This window comes from Hylaeus anthracinus, unplaced genomic scaffold, assembly GCF_026225885.1.
Source record: "Hylaeus anthracinus isolate JK02 unplaced genomic scaffold, UHH_iyHylAnth1.0_haploid 5, whole genome shotgun sequence".
NCBI lineage: Eukaryota > Metazoa > Arthropoda > Insecta > Hymenoptera > Colletidae > Hylaeus > Hylaeus anthracinus.
In genome coordinates, this window is record NW_026535322.1 from 8,285,311 (window position 1) to 8,297,349 (window position 12,039).

Sequence of the window (12,039 nt, forward strand, 5' to 3'; positions counted from 1 at the left end):
TGCGATCGCATGTTCGTCGCCGCAATTTCGAGCGGCATTCGACTGATACCGTTTGTCAATGGGAAACTTTCCAGTTGGATCATTTTTTTCCTATGAAAGGTAAATTACATTTAATCACAGAGCCCGTCTACGACAGAGGGCCGATCTTGATTTCGTCGAAGAAGTACATAAGACGATCCGTCAGCAGATAAATTGCTCGATTGCCGTCCGTTTATACTCGAACCGAATTTAATCTTGCTTATTTGCCTCGCATAATTGGAACACGGCCTTCCACCAAGTTTCCTGTCTTCCTCCATTTATCGAACGATGATCCGTGGTCGGGAAGTGTGGGTTGTTGGATGGAGGGAGTATCGCCGACGCGTGTGCACGCGATTTCGTGACCGCGCGGGTAATCGTTCGTTCCTGTTGCGGGAAAACGATCTCCGGCGTGATCAAGACGCAAGGTAATTGTAGAAACTAAAGGAGAACGATCGAGAGATATTTTCACCCTCGGAACGGGACGCGAAAAGTCGGTCAGCAATACCGATCGCGTCAGCCGACATTCGTAGCAACGAGGCAGCATTTTTTCTGATCTTTCATTTGCACAGAAAAAATATGGCAAGCATTGTACCGAAATTCTCGAAACACAGGATGTCACCGAGAAATCGGGAACCTTGACCGTCCACCTTCGTGATCGAAATCCTCGATCAAAGTAGAGTACCGAAACGTTCGTGTCTCGTCGCTTCGTCGAGGTTCGACGCCGAAATGGATCCACGAAGAACACTCGTGTCATTTTTGAAGCCGTCAACGATCTCGTCGGAGAACGTTTTCGTGTCCTCGTGAACGCTCTTAATTCTCAAGTTCGCGGAACGTTCGTCAGGGACGAACGATTACTCCGACAAGGCGATCGGGGTCGCCGATGTGCTTCCCGGTTACGCGAGCCTATAACTCACGGACAACTACTCGTTCCGTTCGACCGATTTCACGAGTCGAACAGACAAAGAAAGAGAGGGAGAGTTAGTGGAGGGACTCGAAAGAGTGGGTTCGCATGGCGCGGATCGAAATTCGACGGCGATTTACGAGGTCGTATAATAACAATAACGGATAATCGAACCGTGGTTTGCCCATCGACCATCCCGACGCCAGTAAATTGACAAATCCACCCGCGCAAGGAGACTATCGGAAAACTAACATTCGAATGGAAGCTGGCCACCCCGAAGAACAATGACGGACGATGACGCCGGTTATTTGCCAACGTGCTCTATTTTCACGCGATGATTCCGGACAGTGCGCGGCAACCGTAGTCGCCAACGGTGCAGACGTCGTTGCTGTTCTTCGATAAGGTCGAAATGGAGAGAATGGAACGCTGTTTCGCCGAAATGTTATTGTCGCGCGAAAAAAATACATTCCCGATTAACACCGGTTCACGCAATGCTAGACGGAAATTTCAGTCCGAAATTTGCCCAACGTACCGTCGACTCGGTCGAGCGAGCGGTTCGTTTAAAATTTGATTAAACGCGCACGCATCCTTCCGCCTCTAACCCTGGTCGTTTAATAACGCGAAACGATAAATTGTTCCAGACCCTCGCGCGAGATGTATCGTGTGGTGAATGAACAGTGGTGATGTCAGTGGTGAGGGGAGGATGAGAGTGTACCGCAAACGAGAAACCTCTGTGCAAAAGCTCGCTCTATCGAGAAACTTGCGAAGATCGTGACGATCGGCGACCGATTCCAAGTATTCGAACGAGATCGACGCGTTGCGAACATTTTGGTGGAATGAATGGTAATCGATCTAACGATGAACCCGAGAGAAACGGAGCGAGTTCGGGAACGAATGCATGAATCTGGCGAGTTCAACGACGAGTCAAAGTCCCTTCGTTGCTCGGGGAGAAAATATGAGAGCGTTGTCTGCGGAGACGCGAATGTGGTCAAGTTAAGAGAAGCGAGACAATGAAAGAGAATGAGTTTCGCGAAGAAAGCGATGACGTCCTATTTCTATGTTAGTAAATCATGGGACAAAGTCCCGAGACCTTGTGAGCAGTGAGAGAACTCAAGAATCATGCGAATGTGCGATTATCTATGTTGCCAGGATTGCTGCATTCCCGTCGTGTGGGTGGATGCGCTCGCTACGCGACGCGTGACGGTGGTTAAGACATGACAAAGAGTTCCGAACTCGCACGTACAACGATACCAACCAGGTTAAAAAATGTGAGTTGTGCGTTCGGAGTAAAGTCGTAACGATAAAGACGGATCCAAGCACAGAAGCCTTCAAGCTCGAAGTTTAGAAGTAAATCGAGCAAAAGAGGTTTCTTGATCAAAAAATCCACGTGTAAGGAATGATAAAGAATGGTGGATCGTTGAAAGTTTGAAATGAGTCGCATCGAGGCGCGCTGGTGACGGAATCTTTCCCTCCCTGAAACTTCGGCTCACCTGGCATTTAACGTACGTTAACCATATCAACCCTTTCATTACGCATCGTGTACCCATGGGTCAACGATAAACCGCTAGTAATCGTTAAAATTTACCAATAAGTTAACCGAGCATCCGAGAGCGACGTCTATTCACAAAGAAAAAGGAAGACACTTGGAACTAAAAACAACGTAACGAAGAAATCCCGCATCGGCAACAAAAGGGTTAAATTAATACGTTTACTAAATACTACACTAGGTTACATTAACCAATCAGATCAGGCACTAACAGACCGAGGATAATCCTCTCTCCGCTAAAGCTATGAAAGCAAGGAACGAGGAAGAATAAACCGTATTCCACTTTGGACGACAAACCCGTCGCGGCTTAACGTTTGAAAAGTTGGCGCAACGCGATAGAGACAAGCATACTAAAACGCGTTATTTTCCCGACACGAACGGTACACGCGCGTCAGAGACCCCTTTTACTCGATCCACCGGTTTCCTAATGTCTAATCGAAGCGACTGCCTGGCCGCGTCGCTCGAAACGAATGGAGCGCAGCGCGATGGAACTCTACCCTCTGCAACCTACAAGCAGTTCTCGACGTTTCATCGACCGTAAAGTCGAGTAACGGGCCCCGTACCTTGGGTAGGTCGCCCCTGTTGCTGTCTTCACTGCTCGTGAAGGTGCTAGAGGTGTCTATTCCGGAGTCTTTGGTCGCGCTGTCTTGACTACCCTGTCGATCGGCCTCCCAAGACCAATCCTCCTGAGGGCCGCCGACATTGGTCCCACCGTCAAATCGCACTGTCTTTTTCCCCCTTCTCTCCGTGAACCTGATGGACACGCCACATACACAGAGATACGAGACGATGTACTGTGTGCCTGTGAGTGACTGTTTACGTGTACGTGTGCGTGTTTGAACCGTCTTTCTTTGTCGGTCCTCGCCGTCGCCTCCTCCTCATCCCGAACGCGTCCCGACGGAGGAGGCATATACCGCGACGCACCGATTTCGATCCCGAGTTTGCCAGAAACAGCGAGTCCAACCTTTACTCGCGAAACGTGCGGCAAAGTTTCGCGCGGCATCAGACACCGGAGATCGAGAACAGAATCGCGAGAATCAAAGAAACGCGGAAATTTTGCTTCCAGGTATCGCCGAAAACTGACAATCCCGGGACGACCGACGCAACCGCGAGATGAATTAAATGGAAAGTAAAGACTAAAGACGACAAACGCACGATCGCCAATTTTGCACACGCACCTCCTACTGTCGCCGCGCCACTCGTCGCCGCTCCTTCGGAAGCTCCGTCTGACGAGTGTGCTTTCCTCTTTTCGCGGCTCTCGCGATGGATGATGACCATTATATTCGATGGTCATCGCGCCCGTGTTGTGGTGCCCGTTGTGGGGTCCATTGTGCCTACGTCCACCGCCAGACATTGACATCGGACCTCCCGTATGGTGGTAGTACCCCTTCCCTACAGTAGATCCAAAACGTTTCGTTTCCTCCATTCTCGGCTATCGATCTAAACCGTGGTATTCTTAACGCTATCATCTACGTTCTACGTTTTCTCCAATCTTTTCGTCGTTGCACGCGACGCCTTCGTATTTCTCGTTTTCTCGATTCCAACATCCCCAACGAGACATACGCAATTTGCTTCGTTACCCAATTTGTTACGTCACCTTCGCGAACAATCCACACCCTACAGTAACACTGATTCGTCGCCGTTTCGTAACTTCGAGCCTATATCGGTTCCTATCGCCCATCGTTTCGTTCTCTATCCCTGTTCGTTCTGAACTTATGCACGGTCATCGCCCCGCGATGTACCCGTCGAAAATGGGCTAAGGCAGAGGTGCAGGCTTGCCCGTCGGAGAAAAGTGTGAGAAACGGTGCTCAAGCGACCCGGGAGCCGTCCAGATTCGCGTTACGCTGCTGCTAGAACGCTGTATCACCGATATACACACGTCGATGTGCAGGGGGCTGTGTGTGTTGTATGTGTGTGTACGTATGTGTGCGTGCACAATAGCGATGCCATCTCTCGAAAGACAACCACCGAGATTCCCGATTCCGGGTGTCGTCGCGACGCAATTCTTCTATTTCGCGCCTATTCGAGAGGACACCGACGAAAGAAAAGGAATTCTGTACGCTTGGGAGCATCGCGGAGATGAACGCGAAAAAATTCTTCGATTAGAAGAATCGACCAGAGAAACGTAACATCGCGACTCGATAACGCAAGCGTACGAGAATCCATGGACACTGGGGAACAAGTTTCGGGTTACCAGACTGGGAAACACCCAAACGTATAAACGCGCAGCATCGCCGTGGGGACGTTACGCGTCTTCTAGACGAACATCGAGGCAACAGAATGTGAGAATGTCGGGAGTATCTGGTGAGCGATACGTGTACGTGGCGTGGGTGAGGTGTAAACGATATAGTATACCTGTGCACGATTCGTAGCCGTCCAAAGTAGAACAAATAAAATCTGTTACAGCTCTGCCGACCGATCGCATCACGCGATCAAGACATTCGATAGCGCAAACGCGCGCGGTATGGAAATTTCGTACGTCGCGTGTACGTTTCAGGGAAGCAAAGACGATGCGTTCGTCGAGGCGAATTTCTCGCGATATTTCGATCGTCGCGTTACACTTTAATCGGACTCTTTCCCGTTAAAAATCGATCGCGATAGGCTGTTACCTTTCCGAAAGCTGACCGGCGATAAGAGAACGCGCAAAGTTAGAAACGTTTCGCGATGTGACGCAAAGAGACGCGGAAAGTTTGTAAAATATCAACGGCCGATGACGCATAACCGCGCACATGTTCGCGCACATACCCAATCGTTCGCTCGTTTTCAAACGTCGTTAGGCCAACCGAAAAAGTCCGATGTCGAATTGACTTGTGACAAAAAAAGGATTGTGGATTTTCTGAAAATACGTCACGGTCTTTTTTTTGTTCGCGACACGGTACACCCGCGACCGGTCGGCAGATGACGTACACACACATGCACACGCATACGCAGAGATTTACATATAATATATATTTAGGTAGATATATATATGTATGCGATCGGTTCATATATATATATGTATATATATTATATATTATGTATGTATATAGATAGATAGCGGAAAACGAACTGCCTTATTTGCATTTGAGAAAATTAGTAGGTACCGCGAGAAATTGACGATTCATTCTGTCCCCGGGCTTCTCCCTCGAGCTCCTGGAAGTCACCACCATGGACGGCGGTTTTTCCCCTAAAAGGCGATCTCTCTTTAAGTCACACATGTTCCACGATATGCATGGCGTCGCTTATCGCTATAGTTAAAAACAGAATACGATAAGACCGCTTGAAATACCTCGCGAACGATTTCGACCGCGCGATGAATCTAAAATACACCTCCCGAATATCAAACATTGTGAACGCGTATCCGCGTATCGAAATCTCTCGATAAAAGTTCCGCTACTTGGATCACAACGGGTATATCGTTCGTAACAATGGGATCATCTATATGCTATGCTCGGTTCGATGCAAACAGAGTGGTTCTGGGTGGGGTCGGGGAAAGGGGAGAGTAAAAAAGAAAATGATCACTGCTATGGAAACTGCTCTATGTGTAACAATCGAACACACTGTACTAATGGTAATCGCAATATTGCAGGCAGTGTCTGGTGTTCTCGCTACGCGCAAGAAGTAAGTCATCGTTTCGTAACGATTCCGCCCCGGCTCGAGAATTCGATCTGGGTTGATTCTGGTATGGAAGAGGATCGCCGGAAAGGAAGGAAGGATGCCGTTTCGTTCGTCGTGCGGCCCGTTGCAAATAAGGTAAATGATGACGCATCATAAAGTTGGCAAATTGGTCATACGAGCGCCACGCGAGACGTCCGGATGTACCTCCCTTATGCAACCGAACGACGCTTCTGCCTCTGTCACGTGCGCACCTTGATGCATATTCCGGATTCGCGTGTGAAATGTACCAAGCGTTTCGGTATAACGAGTAATAAAACCTGAATTCTCCTTCGGTGTCGCCACTTACTCGAAGCGCTCGGCGATGCTGTTAGGACACAGTTACGCGGCTACGAGATTAGATATAAAATAAACGGAACGCGGCTGACGTAATCATACGGAACACGATATTCATTATCGAATTACGTAAAACAGGAGAATATATCGCTGTCAACAAATTGCTGCAAAATCATTAGTACTTTTCGTCAACTATTAGTTGCTACGACTGACAAAGTCCCTCGACCGAGAGTCGTTCTAAATTATGCCGAGTCGCATACTTTCGAACCACTTTTCACCCCTCCAACGAAACGCGTCCCGTTTTAACCGCTCCGGCGGACGGGGTTGAGCACGTTTTGAGATTAAAGCGCGACGATAATCGGTATTCCGCGCGAAAGACGAGAATCCTTTGCATAATCAGCCCCGGACGTCGCTACAAAGTGTTACGCGCGAAGAAACGTTCATACCGTAAAACGAGTCAGCCGTAGGGTGATTCAAAGGGTGTTCATAGCGCGTCCAGGGTAGGCGGAGAGTCACGCATCCGCGGCTATCCGATCCCGTAAACGTGGTATTTTCTGCTAAACGATGCTCGCTTCCGTAATAAATAGAAAGTAGCGCGCGATCAAGTAGCGAGGCGGCTAGAGCTGGTAGCTTGCACGCGGACCGAGATGGCGCGGAGTCTTAATTTAAAAGTTAGATGACACCGACTTACCGCGTATAAATCACTCGAGGATTTTACCACCACCGTCTCTCCTCGCCACCCTACTTATCTTCGCTAGCCCCCAGCGTATCTGGTTCGCAACCTATCCATGTCAAAAAATCGCTCGATTCTCGAGACCAATGCACCATCGCGACAAGAAAATATCGAATCCACGCCGAGTTCTTTTTCCCCGCGTTGAATTAATTACTCGCTTCGACGACGAACGAGACGAGCGAAAGGTAAAGGGTTCGAGACACAGAAACCTCGAGATCGAGTCGCCACGATCTACGAACGATACCGGTATTTGATACTCCGGTTACTACGAACGTCAGGGATTTTTTTATTGGACACCCGGACGGTAGTAAAGCGCTACCGTATCGTCCACGATCCTGGCGATATATCGTGCCCAGTAACGCAGGCTTATTAAGTATATTAACGGACGCAGAGTTTTCTGTGTCGGTGAGATGCGTCGCGTGACGTCAAGGAGATACAGGGGAACGGGAGAAGGGTTTTAATCTACGGGGACGCTCTCCGTGAACGCCCGTCGCTCCTGAAAACGAATTAAAAATCTGTTTAATACAATTTTAGCCTGAACGGAAAAATGGGAGGTGAGGGCGGGAAGGGTCTTGAGCCGGACGGGAATCGTCAAAGGAGAGGTGATCAAAGGCGGAGGCAGCGGGCTCGATGAGAGGCCAAAGCGTGGCCGTGACGATTTATCCTTCGCCTCCCTTCTCCTCGTCCGCCTGGGATCCGGTGGACATCGCCGTCGCAGCTCTCGCCTCTCTGGAAATCCTCGTTAAGGGGACACCGCGACCTGCGAGCGCGCGTAACGGACTTACCTCTCGGAACTTCTACAAACTAATTGTCTCTAGTCACTAATTGTATCGTGTGCATCTACGAATGGGAGCAACAACGCCGTTCGACTGAGCCGGTCATTTTTCTCTCTCGCGACGGACCCGAACGAGACCGACACTCTCGTTCCCGTTTGCTGCCGATTCGCGATCGGCGGGACCGTTCGTCGTTAATTGTCACGCTCGATCCTTTTAGCCGAGTAAATTGATACAAACTACTCAATTTCCCTCGTAATTGTCTCGTGCCAAAATCTCTCTGTCGGGGACAGTGCAATCGACTGGACCGATGCTCTGCGAATTTCAGTGCGTGCTTCACCGATGATGGTATACAAAAATTTCAATCGATCGATTGTTATTAAATCGAATGGAAAATTTAAAGTGATCCATGTTGTTGTAGTCCTTCCTTTAGAGAACATTTGAAAGATATTTTAGACAAAAACTTACGCCTTTCTATTAAACGCAAAATAAAGTTGAAGTAACCCCTGAAAATGTAGATAGCGAAAGAAAGAACGAGAAAGAAAATAGTACGACACAAGTTATATTCTTCTAAAATTCTATGTCGCGCAGCCTCGATTCGGCATTCTCCTCGATTACATATTTTGGGTGGAAAACAATCACCTAGCAGTCTCTCGCATCGACAATCGTACTAACGGTCGGTGTTTCAGAGAAAAGGAAAAGGTATCCCAAACGCTATGCGCGTCGACAACGTCCCTAATAACCGCGATCTCCGCATAGCGGCTGGCCCGACTATCTGCATCACCGCGTATGCACCAAACGCATAACTGCACTACTGCCGGCACGAGCGTACGCTAGCGCACGATCTCAAAACGTTTCGCGACGTTGTGTGCTGCCTACGTTCGTGAATACAGGCAGCAGGTGTACAGCGAACCAGCAACGCGTCTGATTATACCGCCGTGCTTCCAGGATCCGGCTGATGGTAACTTCGTGGATGTGCTTTGTAAGCCTTTAATCTGACCTTGTTGAGGCCGGACTCGAGACAGCCGAGAAAATTATTCTACTTGATGTTAATCGGTGACTTCCGGGCGCAGCTGGCGCTCTCGTTTTAAAAATTAAATACAAAACGTTTCGACCGAATGCTCGTCGAGGATACAAGTCGCGTCAAAAAAAATTTTTAATCAAACCAACGTATGAAAGAATTTTTCAAGAAATTCTTTACGAATTAACAGATGCCAAATTTTCAATCGCGTAGCGACTGCTGTTCGCTAAATTGGCTGGTTGCTGGTTCCCTACATCGAAGCATCGATCCACATCCGTAAATATTTACTGTTTCGAGAGCTTTCGAAAGTTAGCGCTCGAATAAAACTCGTTGTGCAAGATTTAGGAAGAGCTCTTCGAGCGATCTTTGAATCTCGACCTCTTCATTATAATTTTAACGGTCTTCCATGACACGGTACCGTAGAGGAAATGTCAGGATTCCGTCGCAAAGCGGCACCATTAATAATGATAGCTGGATTCTAAAATAACTGACACTGATACAATACGCTGTTCGCAATATCGCGGAGCGGGTACGCGATTCTAAAATCGCGGTAATATTTACAGCTTCGCAAAAATTCAATCGACACTCGGTCGTATCACCTCGACCAAACTGTCGTAGGACGAAAAATCGATAGCGTGTTCCTAGCCCAAGTACACCTATCGAGGAGGATCTATCGAAGGAAGGATCACCTACGTGCGTGACGTAAGTAAGAGCTGAATTATGCAAAGCTGGAGTACTCGACGCTGGAACGTACACAAACCTATCGAAAAGCCTTGTTGGGATGCCTCGAAAGAACTCGACGGATGAATAGATCCCTCAAAGAAAGAGTGCCGATTTCGGTAGCCGGTACATTCTGTTCCTCTTTGCCACGGAAACCAGCCCAGAAATAGCGAAGGGGCAGATGTTTGAGCTCGCCCACGTGTTAGTCGCGTGACGTCACGTCGGCCGTGTGGGCGTTGCGAGCGGGACGATCGAAAGGGTGGTAAATGGAGAGGGTAGAGGGATGATGCGGAACGGAGAATACCATGCTGCGATAGAGAGGAATCGCGAAACGGAGATAGAGAAAGAAACGGAAGAAGAAAGGAAAAAAATACGATGGAAAATGTGGTGACAGTGCAGACGATTGACAAACAGCGACATAGAAATGTCGATAGCTAATTATATAACAATTCCCTGTGTTACTGTTATTTCCTAAAACTTTGGCTAAATAATCAACAGCAGCGGGTACCAATTGTCGCAAAGGAAGGAAAACTGGAAACGATAGTTGGAAACTGAAGCATTAAACTAGAGAGTGAAAAAAGACAACGTCGAATATGGAAGGAGTGCGGTAAAATGTGCATCCAAGGAGACTTCGAACATACCGGAAAGTAAAACGACCAAGAAGAGCAAAAGAAACTGCGCCAACGAGCAACGAAGAACAAAAATAAAATTCGAAAACGTTAGAGGGAAATGAGACGAACGACTAAAAAGAGGGGGAAATACAGGTGAGCACGAGGGTGTAAATGAGAAAGACAGAATCGGAAAGCGTAAGGAAGAGGCGCGGGAGGGGCAGGTATACGGGTAGCGAGGGAGAAAAGCACGAGGATAGCAAGGATCAATGCAACGACGAGACCGGGAAGGCAGAACCCGAGAATTCCCGCAGGATATCGTGCGATATGCCGCGATACACGATCGTGGGGATCCGATCAAAGATTTAACAGCTGCGAGAATAGTTGGAATGCCGATCGGAAGTCCACGCAGCCTTGGCCAAGCCGATACTCGGGAAGAGGATTGAAGAAATTGGAAGAAAACTCCATCGGCAGGGATTTCCCAACTGATATTTTTGCCCGCGAATGAAAAAACAAGCTCACCACCGCGTTTATGTCGCATCTGTTTTCAAGTAACTCGAGTGCTTTCCATAGAAATCGAAACACGAGTTTGAAATTAACAATCGGCCCCGCTCGTAATTACGAAAAGTATTCGGTAAACCTGTTGGTATCATCCGTCGCTAAAAAAAAAGTATCGAGAGGATGGGAACAAATACGAACGAAGACACACGGATATACCAGGAGAACGTTCCTATTCCGCGCGAGCTTCTCTCTCGATGATGCGCACCTCGATGAATCGGTTCACAGTTCGCCGATCTCGTGACTAATCAACTGTGATCGAAACACGTACGTACATACATACGTAGGATCGTGTATCCGTTCCGCAGCCGTTGGAATCGGCTCGAATACGTCGCGCAAAAGCGACGACCTACGATGTTGGGTGTTCCCGTGAACACAGAGGAACGCGCGGCAGAACGACGGGGATCCAGCGTCGGTAACCTAAATTTACTCATTAGCCAAGGGATGAACCCGGCTACACCTCCCCGCGCGCCAGCGCCGGCGCCTTCGCGATAATGCAGTATCGCTTTTCATCTGCCACTCCATTCGGCCTGATCTGGCTGCGCGAGGTAGACCTACTTTCCTATTTCAAATACTTGACTGGCGCATACACGTTTCCTGCTCCAGCTTCACGCGTTCTCTAAACGGAGAAGCGTCAGCCCCATCGGTCTATTTTCTCGATCGTTTCATCCAAAGACAATGTTCCCGCGCGTCTTACGCGCGTTTCGCGACAAAGACCTCGTTAACTCTGGAATTACGTTTGTCGCGTTCTAAAACGCTGCCACTGGTCTTGTACCAAGTTAGAACGGACTCTCCTTGTCGGAGTGACTGAAGCGTTAATCGCTTTGTAAACACGCGTACGCGACGACGCGCGAGCTTTTCAGATTGCATGAGCATCGTATCGGTCGATTACACTTTCCTTCGTCGGCTCGCCTGTAAATATCGCTATACAGGTGCACACGTTCTCCGTAAACCAATTATCCGCTGACACGGAAAGCCTGCGCTCTTCTCGTGCAGCGAGTTTCAAGGGCAGAGCTGACCCTCCCGACCAGCTCGGCCTAACGCCTCCGTCGCAGCCGCCGATCCTACACAGCAGCCTTTGACGGTAATTCGACGGTGGATTTGACGTTTAACCGCGTCGCTGCTGAATTATACGACTGGTGTCGCGAGGATGTGACATTTCGAAAGAGTAAGGGCCAATATTGCTGTCAGTGGCGATGAACTACGAAAGTGTCCGAGAGAAAGAGAATAT

The 12,039-nt window shown here is 48.7% G+C and overlaps 1 protein-coding gene across 5 annotated transcripts in view; it reads right to left on the bottom strand.

Moving 5' to 3' along the window:
- The window catches only part of LOC128895404 (regulating synaptic membrane exocytosis protein 2), a 66,743-nt gene that overhangs the window by 34,156 nt on the left and 20,548 nt on the right, over positions 1-12,039 (bottom strand). For all 5 annotated transcript variants that reach the window (XR_008461785.1, XR_008461783.1, XR_008461784.1 and 2 more), the window contains exons 6-7: positions 3,644-3,857; positions 3,029-3,218 (exon numbers count right to left, since the gene is read on the bottom strand). Coding sequence is in view for 2 of the 5 variants with exons in the window: in XM_054157953.1 (XP_054013928.1) it covers positions 3,029-3,218; positions 3,644-3,857 (404 nt within the window). In the remaining 3 variants the exon portion in view is untranslated. The remainder of the gene's footprint in view (positions 1-3,028; positions 3,219-3,643; positions 3,858-12,039) is intronic.